The 15,700-nt window shown below is 44.5% G+C and overlaps 11 protein-coding genes across 11 annotated transcripts; 4 read left to right on the forward strand and 7 right to left on the reverse strand.

Moving 5' to 3' along the window:
• Positions 1–410: 410 nt before the first annotated feature.
• On the forward strand, positions 411–1,058 carry V865_007262 (uncharacterized protein; the record flags this gene model as incomplete). Its single annotated transcript, XM_066231010.1, has 1 exon — positions 411–1,058. The coding sequence occupies one exon, from the start codon at positions 411–413 to the stop codon at positions 1,056–1,058; it is 648 nt and encodes a 215-aa protein (XP_066087107.1).
• A 675-nt stretch (positions 1,059–1,733) lies between these two features.
• On the forward strand, positions 1,734–2,596 carry V865_007263 (uncharacterized protein; the record flags this gene model as incomplete). The annotated part of the gene is made up of 2 exons (XM_066231011.1): positions 1,734–2,373; positions 2,430–2,596. 2 exons carry the CDS (start codon positions 1,734–1,736, stop codon positions 2,594–2,596), a joined length of 807 nt encoding a protein of 268 aa, XP_066087108.1.
• A 168-nt stretch (positions 2,597–2,764) lies between these two features.
• On the reverse strand, positions 2,765–3,694 carry V865_007264 (uncharacterized protein; the record flags this gene model as incomplete). Its single annotated transcript, XM_066231012.1, has 2 exons — positions 2,765–3,202; positions 3,275–3,694. 2 exons carry the CDS (start codon positions 3,692–3,694, stop codon positions 2,765–2,767), a joined length of 858 nt encoding a protein of 285 aa, XP_066087109.1.
• A 371-nt stretch (positions 3,695–4,065) lies between these two features.
• On the reverse strand, positions 4,066–6,200 carry V865_007265 (uncharacterized protein; the record flags this gene model as incomplete). Its single annotated transcript, XM_066231013.1, has 7 exons — positions 4,066–4,555; positions 4,625–4,818; positions 4,895–5,090; positions 5,175–5,580; positions 5,650–5,856; positions 5,919–6,101; positions 6,182–6,200. 7 exons carry the CDS (start codon positions 6,198–6,200, stop codon positions 4,066–4,068), a joined length of 1,695 nt encoding a protein of 564 aa, XP_066087110.1.
• Positions 6,201–6,812: 612 nt separating this feature from the next.
• Positions 6,813–8,993, reverse strand: V865_007266 (uncharacterized protein; the record flags this gene model as incomplete). The annotated part of the gene is made up of 15 exons (XM_066231014.1): positions 6,813–6,912; positions 6,997–7,075; positions 7,136–7,229; positions 7,305–7,373; positions 7,431–7,494; positions 7,567–7,745; positions 7,829–7,923; positions 7,979–8,043; positions 8,099–8,113; positions 8,173–8,374; positions 8,458–8,566; positions 8,628–8,658; positions 8,718–8,773; positions 8,830–8,883; positions 8,946–8,993. The coding sequence occupies 15 exons, from the start codon at positions 8,991–8,993 to the stop codon at positions 6,813–6,815; spliced, it is 1,260 nt and encodes a 419-aa protein (XP_066087111.1).
• Positions 8,994–9,618: 625 nt separating this feature from the next.
• Positions 9,619–10,905, forward strand: V865_007267 (uncharacterized protein; the record flags this gene model as incomplete). The annotated part of the gene is made up of 4 exons (XM_066231015.1): positions 9,619–9,764; positions 9,822–9,993; positions 10,058–10,361; positions 10,427–10,905. 4 exons carry the CDS (start codon positions 9,619–9,621, stop codon positions 10,903–10,905), a joined length of 1,101 nt encoding a protein of 366 aa, XP_066087112.1.
• A 186-nt stretch (positions 10,906–11,091) lies between these two features.
• On the reverse strand, positions 11,092–11,474 carry V865_007268 (uncharacterized protein; the record flags this gene model as incomplete). Its single annotated transcript, XM_066231016.1, has 2 exons — positions 11,092–11,231; positions 11,303–11,474. 2 exons carry the CDS (start codon positions 11,472–11,474, stop codon positions 11,092–11,094), a joined length of 312 nt encoding a protein of 103 aa, XP_066087113.1.
• Positions 11,475–11,583: 109 nt separating this feature from the next.
• On the reverse strand, positions 11,584–11,970 carry V865_007269 (uncharacterized protein; the record flags this gene model as incomplete). The annotated part of the gene is made up of 3 exons (XM_066231017.1): positions 11,584–11,723; positions 11,815–11,890; positions 11,956–11,970. The coding sequence occupies 3 exons, from the start codon at positions 11,968–11,970 to the stop codon at positions 11,584–11,586; spliced, it is 231 nt and encodes a 76-aa protein (XP_066087114.1).
• A 44-nt stretch (positions 11,971–12,014) lies between these two features.
• On the reverse strand, positions 12,015–12,949 carry V865_007270 (uncharacterized protein; the record flags this gene model as incomplete). Its single annotated transcript, XM_066231018.1, has 6 exons — positions 12,015–12,155; positions 12,238–12,381; positions 12,454–12,560; positions 12,605–12,643; positions 12,738–12,845; positions 12,901–12,949. 6 exons carry the CDS (start codon positions 12,947–12,949, stop codon positions 12,015–12,017), a joined length of 588 nt encoding a protein of 195 aa, XP_066087115.1.
• A 395-nt stretch (positions 12,950–13,344) lies between these two features.
• On the reverse strand, positions 13,345–14,697 carry V865_007271 (uncharacterized protein; the record flags this gene model as incomplete). Its single annotated transcript, XM_066231019.1, has 5 exons — positions 13,345–13,542; positions 13,616–13,790; positions 13,898–14,070; positions 14,132–14,259; positions 14,394–14,697. 5 exons carry the CDS (start codon positions 14,695–14,697, stop codon positions 13,345–13,347), a joined length of 978 nt encoding a protein of 325 aa, XP_066087116.1.
• A 416-nt stretch (positions 14,698–15,113) lies between these two features.
• V865_007272 (uncharacterized protein) lies at positions 15,114–15,677 on the forward strand (the record flags this gene model as incomplete). Its single annotated transcript, XM_066231020.1, has 3 exons — positions 15,114–15,234; positions 15,305–15,337; positions 15,496–15,677. The coding sequence occupies 3 exons, from the start codon at positions 15,114–15,116 to the stop codon at positions 15,675–15,677; spliced, it is 336 nt and encodes a 111-aa protein (XP_066087117.1).
• Between the last annotated feature and the right edge of the window lie 23 nt (positions 15,678–15,700).

The following is a 15,700-nucleotide window of genomic DNA, read 5'->3' on the forward strand; positions in this document are numbered from 1 at the left end:
TATTTGCCACTCTGGGATTTTTGGAAAATGTTCATCAATCTATCTATGATCCATGACCTCGTTGTTTCCTCGAGGTAAATTGATCGATTAACCATATCATCCACCTTCTTGTCATCATCAATCATCCCAGACCACAAAGGCTCCTGCTCATCACGTCGGTTATCCTCGGCTTTGATCTCGACATTCACACTCACAACCGCAAAGACGAACACGACCTTGCCTCGAGGCCTTCAGCTCCTACACATTTTCCTTCAACGATCTTTCAACCATCTCAATAATTCCTCGTAAATCTATACACACAGTCTAGTCTATCATCACAAACAGACATCGTACGAGTCAAGCCGTCAGCTTTTTCAATTACTCCATCTCACACAACCTCACAACACACCTATAATTCCTTTCCCTTCACTATGTCAGCTCAACCTCAACAACCAGAAGCTATCATCCTTTTCGCTCGAGGTACCCTAGCCTTACTCGACCTCTGGCCAGCGCTCACCATCGCCGTAGCAGAACAATGGGGTGGTACCGAATCAGCAGCCAAGAAAACCTGGTTGGCTTCTACACTCATTGACGAATTCGAAACTCGTGCTCCCCTCTTGCCTATCGCCAACGCAGGTGATCTTCCTGTGGTCGATCCAAAATCAGCTACTGATCCTCCATTAGATGTCGACGAGGTCGGCGACTTGTTACATCAAATCATGTCAGATGAATTTGACGCGAATTTAGAAGATGGATCAATCGATTCCGTATCTTCGGATCTCATTAGATTATGGAAAGACATACTCGGACCAAATCCCCTGGTATTGGTAGAAGCGTTGGAGAGGAAAGCCGGCGAGGTGAAAAAAATGGGTGTGAATGCTGCTCGAGGTGCTGGAGGGGCGGAAAGTCAGTCGGAAGGTGAAGATTCAGATGATTACGAGGATGAGGATGTTGAGATGGATGGACAGGACGCTCCTCAGTTGGTGGATAATCAATCGCAACAATCGAGAGAAAGACAAGAACCTGTAGTAGATGATGATGGATTCACGTTGGTACAGAAGAAAGGCGGTAGGAGGTAGTCCCAACTTGATTAATTGTATGTATTTCCGATTTTAGTTGACGTATCATACCATGCATTCTAGATATCTCTCATCCTCTATACTGACCCCATACTAATCTTCTTATCCTTACTGACCCATCACCTCCGACACCAGCAGTAGCGTACCTGCCCATTCTCACCTGGCATCTTCGGTATACGTACTTTGAAGCAGGTGAGAAGCGGGGGGTGGCCACTGCTGGATGAAGGGGGTTGGTGTGTTTACTGACCTCGCGTCGGTACTAGGCTATTGGGTGTATCAACATAACAACATCCTTTAATTATCACTCAGAACGTCATACACTTAACCAAGGTTTCTAACATGCTGTTCCCGCCCTTTTAGGCAGGATATAAGCAGACTGAAAGAGAAGAAGGAGAAATGCAGAAGACAGAGCACAAGCGGAGTTTATTTTGATCATCGTGCCATTTCAAATCATTGCTCATTCATATCGCATCAGTAATGCTGTGTTTATACGTTCGTCTGTGTCTCCTTTATCCTACTTTCAATCAAAATGGTAAACTCCGTCATCACATTTCGGTACTGATCTAGAATATATATTTTCGTTTCTATGGTACGGATATATGGATGTATACAGAAATGTACGTTGGTGCTTGTACTGTTCACAGACTGATCATATTTTCATGAGACATCAGAAACATGCCAATTGGGGAAGAGGAATGTCACGGATCGCCTAGCTCCTCTACATGGGATCAGGAAGGAGCGTCAGATTTGCTTGATATCGATACGATCGTGCGCCTGAATGGTGAGCTTGTTGAGGGTACTATATTCACTTCAGTCATACAACCAGATTCCGGGCCATCTCCATCGTTCTCCGATACTATTGACCAGGCATCTGTGGCTGCCAATCAAGACGCGATGATGGACGTTTTGGAAGATCTGCACGGGAATCAAGAACCGTTTCACTTTCAATCTGGATACAGAATCATCTCAGCAACCCCCATGAGATCTCAGAGTAGTTCCAACGAAGAGCACAGATTTGACAGTCGACTATCAGAGATAAATAAAAATTCACAGTTTCGACCTCTTATTCTTGCCCCTGGAGGTACCAGTGTCAAACCCTCCCATAGCGGCACGATCGAACAAGACAGTGATAAACCGCGACCGCGCTATCGACCTGGAGAGCCATGCGATAAATCCACTCATACATTCAACAAACCCAAGGGTATGTTGATTGGCAAGAACCTAAGTGCTAAATGTCATTATTGTAAAGCTACAGTTGTTCATACTGAGCTACCTGCCGTCGTCAGAGTACCCTGCCAAGGTACCGATCTATTCCGTGAGTGGAGCTATACCGTCCCATCTTCTTTACATCTGGGTGATACTGTATCGTAGACTACTCGGAGAAATCTCGTTTCGCACATCGTCTCAAGCAATGTGCAGATCCAGATACGATCATCTGTATGAAAGGTGGTTGTGAGCTTAGTTTTCAAGCGGAGAGTGTTGTTTGGAGGACACCTGAGGAGAGGGCCTTGAGGCGAGTGGCGAAAGAGGAAGAGTAAAGCATGGAAATGAAGCTCGTTGAAGACCTCTTTATTGGGGAAAAGGCCAAGTGGAAAGTGAAAATTTGAGTTGTCTAGACTACGGTACAGTAATCAGCTGGTCTCTTCTGCAAGTCCACATGTCTTTGGGGGAATGCATGCGGAAACAATTACGAGAAAAATCAATCATCAATCGTCATATTCTTCTATCATCCCCTCATGCGTTACTCTCCCCCGGATGGGAAAGGTCGTTGGTCCTAGGAGGGTGTATTCTATGTGACCCCTCCATTTTCTTGTTCCCTCTTCCCCAGGTCGATCCGACTCAACTTCAGCATGGAGCGAGCCATTATTAAAGCTCAATTTTGCCTTTCCAAAGATAGGATCTTCATCTATGGTCTTGTAGAAAGCCGAATCCAACCCATTTCGCAGGGTGTTGATAAGAATGGGGAACCAGGGATGTTCAAATCGTTTGGTTTCTAGGTATGACTCGATGTGTGCTTCGCGATGGTTCATCATCTGATTTTCGATCGAGTATGAATTCCTCTCGTCCAGTGTTAATGCCATTTGGGTTCGCCCTGTCGTGGGACTTCGTGCCCAGTGCAACCCCTTGTTATGTAAGGTCTCCGACTATTGCAACACATCATTATGATATTATCAGTTTCAAATGGAGTATGAGGGACTATGATTTGGTTTACTGACTGCGTCACTCCTCAAAGTATATGGCTGTCCACACATCGTAGATGGTATATCCAGAGTAATGTCCGCTTGCCACTTCGCTTCTTCCAATTCGGCTTCGACGCTTATCAAATCATCTGAATATCTCAGATCGTGATTCACATTACCTACTGGGTCATTACCGAAAATGGACTGAACGGTCGATTTAAGGGTATGAGCGAGGATGATAAACTTGCTATTAGATCCTATAGCTTCCTCCTCGCTAGGCAGGACTTTGACATGTTCTTCATCTTGCTCAAAGGATGATGAAGGGCCAAGTCTGATTGACCAAATGTTTGTGCTGACAGCTCCGAATGTTTCATGATCTTCATTCTCGCTTAAGAAGGAGAGATCCTGATAAGACCATGGATCATCCTGGACGACATTCCTATCAGCATCAGCCATATCGTTATAGAAGAATTATATGACACAGGTGAGAAGATATGAATACAATCGTGAGACGTATACATTCTTGGTTGATAGACGCCCTCAAATCGTCCTTTCTGGCCATTCAATCAGCTGAGCCGGAGTTGAGCAACTGGCCCGCGATCCTTTGTCAGATGTTGTACGTCGAATGACCGTACGATTTTGTGATTCCTAGGCTTCTGAAAGACGAGAGAAGTGAAAGTCACCTGCGACAGGCTGGTGACATGGCCGATTGTCAAGGTCTTATGAAAAGGAAAGAACGACATACATTTACAAACAACAATATAACGTACAGATATACAAACAGATATACTACAGCTTGAGACCAAGGTTCTAAAAATCTAAACTATCTACTCTACCAACAACCAAGCAGTAGTTTCACCATCCAACATACCCTCCTTGATCTCACCTGAACTAACGATAATTTGTCGACCCTTTGGCAAGGGTACCGCTTTCTTTCCGGCATTCATGATAATCTCCCATCCACCAGGTCTTGAGAAATGCAACACGTTTTCGTCGCATCCCTCATTATCGACCCATTCGAGCTCTTCAGCGCACTGTAATTCTTTTCTAATATCTAATGTCTTTCTATAGAAGTTCAATGTACTATCACTTTCGTATTCTTGTAAATTCGCAGAATAATTTTTCATCCATGCCGGTTGAGGTAGATGAGGTAATTTGCCTGATCCGAAACCTAGATTTTTAGCGGATGAGTTCCAAGGTAGAGGCACTCGACACCCATCTCGACCAAGACATTCCCCTTTGGTTCGATGGAAATGAGGATCTTGTCGCTGTTCATCTGGAATCTCAATTACTTCAGGTAAACCCAATTCTTCGCCTCTGAAGGATGGTGATCCGGACCTCATCAGCTATCTATCATGTATTCGCATAGTGACAAGCGGGACGTACTGGTAGATATAGGTAGATCCGGGCAATGCCAAGATCATCAAGGTAGCTGCTCTTGCCCTTCTCAAGCCAGTTGCTACATCAACGGGAGGGTCGGTGAACTTTGATCGTTTGTACTCGTTGAAGGCATCGTCAAACTCTGGATATCCCGCGTTGGGGACATCTGGTAGACCGTATCGTGTGATATGACGAGGTTCCTACGTAGAAACCAGAAATTAATATTTGGAATCAAGATATACCCTCAGATTGATTCTGCAAAAAAGACACACTCACATCGTGATTCGACAAGACCCAAGTGGTACTACTTCCAGCTTCTTCTGAATCTTTGAGAGATTGGACGATACAATCTCGGTATTCTTTGGCATTGTAATTACATAACATGATATCGAAGGAGAAAGCCTGTCCGAGACCTTCAGAGGAAGCATAGAGCGGTTTTCGATCAGGTGCTACCCAGCATTCCGCCACGGCACTGTTGACGAGAAAGAAAAGATCAGTATTGCTACAAGACATTCGGGTAAGTATAATGATAGTTGATAAGAAATCGTATACTCACAAGAGAGGTGGATTATACTCTTCAAATACCTTTCTCCACTCCTTATACACTTCCTGGACCTCGTCTCTATCCATGTACGGATGAGTAATATGTTTATTACCATTTCTCAATTTCTTCTCCCTTATCCTATTCATCTCTTCCCAATTTGGTAAATCCCCATTAAAGTCTTTAACCAACGCATGAGCGACATCTATCCTGAATCCAGATACACCCCTATCTGCCCAGAATCTCAACGTGGTCAAGAAATCCTCGTGAACCTCGGGATTATCCCAATTCCAATCTGGCTGGGAAGAATCAAACATGTGATAGTACCATTGGCCGTCATTACATCCTGAAGGTGACCATGATGGACCACCAAAAGCGCACTGCCAATCTGTAGGTGGAATATCTTTGTTTGGTCCCAAGCCTACAGGATCACAATATGTCAGATGATCTTCTTGTAGTACGGATGGCGAAGGGGGTCAGGTTGACTCACCATCTCTAAAGATATACCTTTCTCTCTCTTTTGATCCTTTTCCAGCTTTCAGAGCATCCTGGAACCAGACATGTTCATCACTCGAATGATTGGGGACAATGTCTACCATGATCTTGATATCCACTTCCGCCAGAGCTGATACCAGTTCATCAAAATCTTCCAATCTACCTATTCTCGGATCTACATCACGATAGTCTGATACATCATCTACAATTCCACTCTCAGTCAGCACAGCATCTTACGTTGGCAATGAAATTAAAACAACTCACAGCCGCCATCTTTCAATCCCGAGGGGTAGAAAGGACTCAGCCAGACTGCATCTATACCCAACGAAGCCAGATAGGGGACTTTGGAAGTTATCCCTTTCAGATCACCAATTCCATCTCCATTGGAGTCGCAGAATGATCTGGGGTAGATTTGATAGATGATAGCTTGACGCCACCAGTCGGGATCTACCAACGTCGACAGAGCGATCAGTGAGCAAGTGATGCGTCAACCCGGTTGAGCTGGAGTGGAATGGCGTGATACATACCTGGATTACGCTGAAGCATTATATGAGTTAATAAGGGTAAGAAAAGAAGAGTACGACAGAAAAAGGTACGAGAAAGATCGACAACCAGATGAATTTTACTGTATTCCGAACGATTTGTGAGTTGCCACTGAAATGAAAGACCGGTGGGAAATACGGTACGAAAGTGAAGAATTGATGGTACGAGAGTAGCGCTCAGTCTATGTATATATACCATGAACCCAGAGGATACTATCTATCAAATTTTGTGTTTTTGCCTCCCAATCTACGAGTACTAGATGAGTATCTAGCGAAGCTTCGGGCTGGTACCGCGTCGGTTCGGTTCAAAGTAAATTTTTAAAGTTCGGAGATAGTCACCGTGTTTTAGATGATTATTCCGTAAGACATCCAAACATCTCCACAATCCTCAGGTGACATTCAAAAGCGTTGGGAGTCCTCTACTGGTGCTGAACAGGTCAGAAACCGAACATAAGGACATGTCGGTAATTGACATACCCAAAAGATTTGCATTCCGCAGATATACGTAAAATCATAATGTATACCAATGCATAGTCAAGAGATGTTACAAATTAACCAAAACACTTTTTCATTTTTCTATCAACGCGATCAGTAGAGCAAGTGATCGATGGTTTGTTTATACCAATTTCAATTTACCACCTTCCTCGACTAATCCGACACTTCGCTTCTCGTCAAGGGAGACTCGCCCGGCGTGGATGATGGCGGTGGTAAGAACTCTAAAAAGATATTTCGAAAAAAAGTCGTTAATATATAAACTAAGATGCCATAAGAAGGCCGATCTTCGAAATACTGAAACTTACGTAGCTTTGATTGTTGGAAGACGTTTTCCATCAAAGTCGGAAGCCTTGGCTTTACCGGCAGTCACCCGTTGAGCGGCATCTATCGACGGCAATTTGTCAACATGACTATCTAGACTTTGTTTAGAGTCTTTATGCTCACCGATGAATTTCTCCAAAGATACGTATCCGTAACCCTTCTGACCGTCAAAGTAACCGTTCTCATCGGGGCTGTATTTGACGTAGAAGGGGTTGTACTATTTCGAACAAAGTCAGCAAGACAATTTGAATACTTAGATATGCACGTCCCCAGAACGAGAGGCGGTACTCACGTCGAGTTTACCAATATCATCTTCTACAATGCTGTATCCTCTGTGTGCTTGGTCAACACGAACTTCACCCTACATACACCCGTACATCAGCTGAAGGACACGATTGCTTCCGTCGGTTAATCTCACCTTGGCAGCCATGTAGTGGAATCGTTGCTCGGAGTGCACCCCTGCTTTCAATGGAGCGGCCCATCTACAATCACGTAGAGTCAGTGACGTTTCCTCTAGTAAGGCTGTTCAGGCAAGCACAGGGCGGGCGACTCACGAAGCAGTGTAAACGGCGGTACCTCGTTGGCTTGGGGTCTCTACGTTCTCCCAGTCTACGAGAAGAGTGATGGTATCTTCGGTCTTGGGGTCACATCCCATTGAAGTGGCAATACCAGTGGTGGCCGAAGCGGTGACTTTGACAGGCTTGTATCGGCCTTCGACCATCCAGCAGTGGATCTATGTCATCAGGTCAGCATAAAATATCAGAAAGACAGAAAGACACAGAAAAACATGGTGTAGAGCAGGATACAGGCACTCACATCGATGTGGTGGGAGTTAAGGTAGTATGAGATATCAGAGTCGATACCAGCCCATGACTTGAAGGTCTCCAACTGCATCTTGGGTTGCGACATGTCTGATATCGATGTCAGCTCATTCCACTATACACATAGGTTTAAAAAGAAGCTCACAAGAAGAGTAGAAGTTGAAGTCACCGAGCTTTTGAGCTCGAGCTCGCGCGTCGTTGTATGCAGGACTATCCCACAAGATCAGTATCTCCTATAAAGTCTGTATTCTAGGAATTCGCTCACTCGAATCGTTTATGGCTAAATGTCACTTTATCAGCATAATAAATATAGCCTAGAATGGGAATGTCACAACTCACTGTTCAACGAAACATACCAAACCCTTCTCTTCGGCCAACTCAATCAATTTCTGGTGGTCTTCCAATTTCTGAGTAGCGGGCTTGGTGACCAAAACGTGGTGTCCGAGGTTCAAAGCTTCGGAAGCAATGGGGAAGTGAGTGCTGTCAGGAGTGAAAATGATGACTGCTGATCCTTTTGGAAGAGCTCGAAGGGCTTCCTTGTCTACCCAAACCATGAAACTCAGCTCAGCCCGAAATCCCAAAACAAAATCTCCTGGTAATCAGGGGAAGTCCAGGAGCACTTACAAGCTTCAGCATTTCTAAGGTTGCCTTCTGGGAATCCTTTAAAACTTAGGTCAAGCCCTTTGTAGACATCTCCTATGTTCTTTTGGAAGTGTTGTTTGATCTCAGGGAACTGTAGAGTAGAGAAATAATCAGTACATGTCCAGGCCATGCTTTACGCGAGTGAGACTCACCTTTCCACCGTTGGTACCAGCCATGACGATGCTGTGAACAGACCGTCAGCGTTTCGTTCCCGTTCAGGGTTTTCATATATATCAACTCACTCAGAGACCTTTCCTCGTCTTCTGAGATCAAACATGGTGACTCCGACAACACCGATCTAATGATCGTAAGATTAGTATTCGCTTCTCAAGCTGTATATGCAAATGGACACACCTTCTTGTCTGACTTGGATTGTCCGGAAGGTGTGATACCGGTGGTGTATTCACCCTAAAGCAGCCTGCTATCAGCCAAGGCCAGTCATTGGGACCTCTTAGGGCATGACAACTCACGGTACCCATGAGACCAACGGAGATGGGAGGGAAGGTTTCGACAGACATGATGTTTTACTATACACGAGAAGAATCGCTGATGATGAGAAGATTATGTGGAGTTGATTAGCCGATAAAGATACTGGATCAGTAATAGTACTAGTAGAAGGAGAAGGAGAAGGAGGAAATAGAAACGAAAAATACAGAACCACTGAATGATATCTTTCCAGATTTCCCAGTTTGCACGAACAGATGTCACTTTCGCAGGAACCGGCGGGGCGAAGAGGGTCCGATCGGGCCGGTCAGCCGGATACCGGCATCGTCAAGCTGAGAGGATCAGGTATATCATACTTGGATAACATACATGTATTCAGCTATCTGGACGCATGGTCTGCATGGAGGCAGCGAAGTGTATTCGTGTAGGGGGAAGGAGATGATTCAGATAATGAACAAGACTCTGGTGACATTTATATGCCATGACGAATATTCATCGAAATATCTTCGGTGGGATATCCACCTGAACTGATAGTCGGTATGAGATGAGATGGATACCCGGGCTGTCTACTGATGATGAGATACGTCCGTAGCTCAGAACCACCTCTGACAATCTCTACTGTGTAGCTGTTTACTTTTATGTTCAAATTATCAGAAAGAGATTTTCATACATTTACCAGCAATAGGTTCTCCTACAGCAATGAACGATTCAGAGAAATTGATCCTACTAGGTACACACGCGACTTCGATCCATTCGGTGATCTTTGATCCGAAAGCTCGAACGCTCAAGAGAGGAGTCAGTACGGACGATTTGGCAGCTCAACCAAGTTGGCTGATCAGACATCCGTAGGTTCTCTACAGCTGAGCGCTCAGGAGGTATGGCTAACTGTAAACAATGATCAGACAACATCCTGAGCTCATCTTCTCCAATGGATGGGTAGATAACAAACTGATTATTTATCGATTATCAAGCTCAGATGGGAAATTAGAACAGTTAGCAGAAGCCAACACCGGTGGTGAGGGTCCTACGCATTTTGCTATCTTACCAGATGGGTCTGAAATCGTTGTAGCCCATGTGAGTTTTCTCTTCTCTCTATCTCCTTTTGGTCGACTTTGAGCTGATCACTCAGCCGAGGTAGTATCGAAGTGGAAGCGTTACTGTGCTGCCTCTCAGAGACGATGGGCTATTCGCGGCCTCCTTACCTACACAAGATAGGATATACAAGGGTAACTACTCGCCGAAGAAACACTGGAGACAGGAAGCCGCGCATATGCATCAGATCGTATTGCACAACGGGGAGATATTGATTCCGGATCTAGGTTCAAATAAGGTGTATAGGTTCAAATGGGATTCCCAAGCTAAGAAGTTGAACTTGTTGGATGAGATTGAAGATGGGTTTCAAGACGGCGATGGACCGAGACATCTGGTGGTGCATCCCAGCGGTGAGTACAGGTGGTTTCCAAACAACAAATCAAACAGTGTGAAATGCTGATACATCAACCATCAGGATCGCACTTGTACGTCTTAAATGAAGTTGCTGGTGCTTTGACTGTCCATACCCTGCCAGCATCCGGACCTTCCAGATTAGTCAAGCGATACACAATGCTCCCACCCAATGACGATGGAAGGCGAAGAGAGACCGGAGGTGCTGAGATCGTCCTCTTACCACCTACCAAACCGGATGGTCGAATGCTTCTCATCGCATCCAATAGGGACTCACCCAACGACGAAGATACCTTGGCTTTGTTCTCTGTCTCTCAGACTGATGGTGAAGATGTGATTAGAACCAATGAAGGTTGGCTAGGTGGAGTAGGTAAACATCTCAGGGCTGTCGAGCAAGATCCATCTGGAAGATATGTGCTGGTGGCTGCAAGAGATACCGGTAGAATAGTGGTATTTGAGAGATCAGGGGACGATGGATTACAATTGAGTGAGGTGGCTAGATTGGAAGGTGTAGAGTCGGTCGTGGTGCCCTTATGGATATAAAATTAGAAAGTACTCGATGGATGTGCCAACCAAATGTAAGATCCTGTTGTTCAGATGACTAACAAGCCAGATTGACAAGGACATCTACATATCGATCTCCTATCAAGGTTTACTGTATGGTATGAAATCGATATCAATCTACAAACCATGAACATCAGACGCACTGAGCATGCAGCGCAAAGTATCTCACTCCGCCTTTGGCTCGATAGGATGCCATTTGTTGAATATATTGTTAGGATAATATCTCGCCTTCAAAGCTTGCAATCTTGGATACTTATCCCCAAAAGCTCTAATCGATCTGTTGTACCCAGTCGGGGTAATGGATTCTGTTTGAAATGGCAAGGCAAAGTCCAATATCAAGCACTGATGTTATAAGATGAAATGAGATTAGACTCACCCCAATTAGCGTATCCATCCTCTTGTTCACCCTTATCCGAAGCAGCAGTTGCGATCCCCTTAGCATACTTCTTAGCCTTTTCAAAAGGTTGTTTACCCAATATACCATCCCATCCTATTCCAATTAACATATTAATCTGTTCACCCCTAATTATTGAATGCCATTTCCCCATTGGACCTCTCCATCAATTTAGAGGGATGATGAAATTCTAATATCGTAAAAGTGGATTTACTAAATTCCGGGTCTTTCATACATACATCGTGGTATGATTCCCATAGTTTCTAACCTGCTTCTGGATGGGTGATGGGTGATGGGAATATAGTTTCGTGCCAGTACAGACCTGTACCGTATGTTCGATCATGGTCTGTAGCTTGATTGTGTGATAGATAGGGAATCATCTCGGTGGTATCGACAATTGGACCTGAAAAGATCATCCTCAACAGTCATCAATCTGATTCCGCAAGAAGAGATTATATCGCAATCGAGAAGTCATAGATGACGATAATACGTACCTAGATCGTAGAACGCTTTATAGTGTTTCTTACCATCTTCAAGAGGTCCATAATGGAAACAATGAGCCATGATGACCTGATCAGATCTCACCAGATCAGCACTCGTGAACCTGATCCTATAAAGGAATTTTGAAATCTTACCAGTCCATTACCCATATCTTGGAAAAAGACAAATAAGAAGTCTTTCTCTATCTGCACTTTCAACCATCCTCCCAAAGCTTGGAAGAATTGCACCACTTTCTCTCCCGGGAAATGCAAGTCGGCCATAAACACTTCTGATCTTTGAGGATGAAGTCGAAGTTACAATGAAGTGACGATACCGAACGGATTGCCCAGAACAGCTATGGTATTGAATCATATACAATGTCAGTCAAGCTTTGTTCTCGATGTTATACCACTTTGATTTTAATGATATTAACTCACGTCTTGATAGTCTTTTTCCGAACATTTATGTACCGCGCCATGTGAATCTATCAATCTTGCTGATAGTAAATTATCAATAACCAAACCGAATTCCTCTGTGAGATAACCATATCCACCGCCTAGGATCAAACCTCCTACTCCGGTCTAGCCATTGAAAATGACGTCAACATCATTCAGTAACATGATCATACGACAAAGCCATCAGGAATAACTCACATGGCTGACAGTGCCAGCTACGGAAGCCATCCCATGAGGGGCAGTAGCCAGATCTACATCTCTCCAAGTTGCACCTCCGCCTACATGCGCGATCTTCTGCCCGAAATCTACAGTTCTTGAGATATCTCGAGAGGTCAGTGACTATTCCCACCTGAGGTGGAAGAGGCCCCTGAGACACTGTGACCACCGCCTATATCGAGGAACATATAATTCACGCATCAGCAAAATGTCGAACAGAGGGTCATGGTACACCTAGGGATAAAACAGTGAGAAGGGCGACTGACACTTTACAGCAATCTCGATATTTTCCTCTTTCGCAATGCTCAGTACAGCTTGTATATCCCTTTCGTCCTTCACAAAAGCAACTAATGCGGCAGGCTTCTGTGCAGTAGCTGCGAATCTCTTTAGGGACTGTTCATATCCATCATCAGAAGGGGGTAAGATCACCTCTGAAAGCGCCTTGCAAGGCAGGATAGGTGGGTAAGTTATTCAACATCTCGTGGATGAGTGATACTGTAGAGCAGTAAGACAAGTAGGACAAAGCCACAGTAAAGTCAGTGGAATGAGTGCTGATTGCTGGATATGATAATTTGTACTGATATCCGTAAGATGATCGAAAAGAAGTATATGTAAATACATTTCAGGATCATTCAACCAAAATGACACGATCAATAAACGCACCTTTCTTTTGCCATTCACTTTTGAAGTCCTTTCATTCTTTCTCGTATATCGATCGTATGATTGTCATTGATCGTTGATCATTTACTTTACAATTGCGTACAGAACAATCAGTCTCTCCTTCCTTTCATTGCCTCCTACTGCTAGTATTTGGGAATTTCCGTCAAACCTTCATCTCCTGACGACACGCGATCAAACTCTCCTTTCATAGGTTCAGGTGATGAGTTTTACCAATTCCCCTTCATCTATCCTCCACCCTTCAGCCGCCAAGAAGGTAGTTACACTTTCCTCCAAAGCCTTCTTGGCATCTTGTTTTATCCACCTATTAGGCCAGGACGATGTGGCTTGAGCGAAAGAAAGATTTTTGATACGATCTTGGATGGATAATACCGATTGAGGACGTAGGGGTATCTACGAAACATGATCAATATTGCTGTTCTCTTCAAGGTATAATGATATGCAATGGGGTGTAGTCATGACTCACCATGTTAGGGACGGACCATATGAACGAGAAACTCTTCTGGGTAGGCTGGACCATGATCGTATCCGCCGTGAATATTATACCCGAGACTGGAGTGGGTTTCGTAGGTAGATTATCTTTAGGTGGAGGAGGTTCGGATAGTCTGTCCCAGTATAGTATGGATGATCCGGGAAAATGACTGAGTGTATACGATGATCCAGTCAGCACGAGTTCAGTGGGATTTACGTCTTGCAAAGAGTATGAAGTGAACATCAGATTGAGAGATATAGTGGAGATCACACTCACCCTCCGCATTGCATCAACTTGATTCCCCTGCCCATTTCTTTCTCCCCTTTCCACCAAACCACCTGATCGTCAGGTAATATATCGCCTAGACGCTGATACCAATCCTTATCGTCCTCACAGAGGTATAAAGGTACTTTGAGGGCTCGAGACCAGGTCAATGAAGTCGAGAAGAACTAAATGCAATACAGCATGAATTGGGATCATCGTTCATGAGCTCACAGGACGGTTACTTACGTGAGGATGAGAAATAGCAATCGCTTTTAGAGGTTTGTCGAGCTTGGAGAGATGCCCTATCAATGGTAATGATATATAGGCGGAGCAGTCCCATATATACGACCCTTCGGCTGTTTCGATCAGTGTTGCTGTCACGGACCAGTTATAGAGTCAGCCTCAAGTGCATGGCATGCCTGTCTCATCCACTAGGCAAACGATACGAGTAGTATAGGCAACAAATCCGTGTTCAACCATAATTATGAAAGATAGAGGAGTGACATACGAGTTTGATTAATCGCAAAACTAGGTTCACAGGTAATCATCGATATCCTACCATCCTCTTCATCTTTCAACATGACATGTTTCCTCCCACCTTCACCCATCTCAGCTAACGTCGTCCATTCTTGGCCTGAGGAAGGGACGAATTGTCTCGGATCTTCACATATCACACAGTCCCTTTTGAGCGAGAAAGTCGAAGGGTATTGGGTACCACAGGCCTTGCAAATTGGAAGCAGTGCATCGGATTGAAGTGCTTCGAGGGAGTGTAAGGGGATAGAAGGTGATGGTTCGAGTTCTATGGGTATCATCGTAACGGATAGAGATGGGAAGTGTAAATGAGGTGGACAATTGGCGAAATTCTCTGTTCTCTGTTCTCTTGTTTGCGTTATTGGCCGTCACGGATTGCATCCTTTTTGTCATTGTCAACTGGTCAGACCATGCATTCATTCACTTGCTGTGTAAGCTCTTCTACCTGCTCAATCTTCTCGAGATGTTTTACATAGTGTTCATATCCTTTGTGAACCGCATCCATGCATTCAACTATAAACTTCCAATGTAAACACACGAAGGTCATAACAACGCACTATGACGTCAATCAAAATTTACACTATGATTCAGCGGCAAACGAAGTCCCAAACCATACCATTCTCCATTCATATATATGTTTAGACGATCTACTACTCTTATTCATCTTCCCACCCAAGAAACAGAAGAACCGAACAATATGTCAACCACTAACAACGCCAACACCAACGCCTACGCCGCTGGAACAGCACCAGATACCAGACATCCCGTCGTTCCTGGTACTCAAGCTGATGGAAGTGCAGGTGCCAATGCAGGGCAAAGTAGGTCAATCCTCATTCACTTGCAGGTGAGCGAGCTCAGAGCTGACGGTATGGGTCTATGTGATGATAGGCTTAGGTGATAAAGTCAAAGGTGGTTGGAATGGTCAGTTTTCCTATTCATGAATGACCGACGAGTGAAGCTGACTTCTAAAATTGCATGATCGTAGTTTTCCATGGTTAGTTCGGATACCATCCTATCGCTCCAGATACCATTTGATCTCTTTCTGATATACCCACTGACTCGATGTTCACCATACACAGGCGCTGGAGAAGCTATCCGAGGAAACGCCAATTCATTCATGGATAACGTCGGAGAACAAATCGCAGGTAGAGACCCAGCCACAAGACCTGAGAGTCATTCTGCAGGCGGCCAAAGACCTGCAGGTGTAGCTGCAACTGGTGCAGATGAAATTCAAAGAGGTGTAGCCGAGTTAAAGAAGTAGATATCTATCAATCATCAGGAATG

This window comes from Kwoniella europaea, chromosome 2 (genome assembly GCF_036810445.1).
Source record: "Kwoniella europaea PYCC6329 chromosome 2, complete sequence".
Taxonomy (NCBI): domain Eukaryota; kingdom Fungi; phylum Basidiomycota; class Tremellomycetes; order Tremellales; family Cryptococcaceae; genus Kwoniella; species Kwoniella europaea.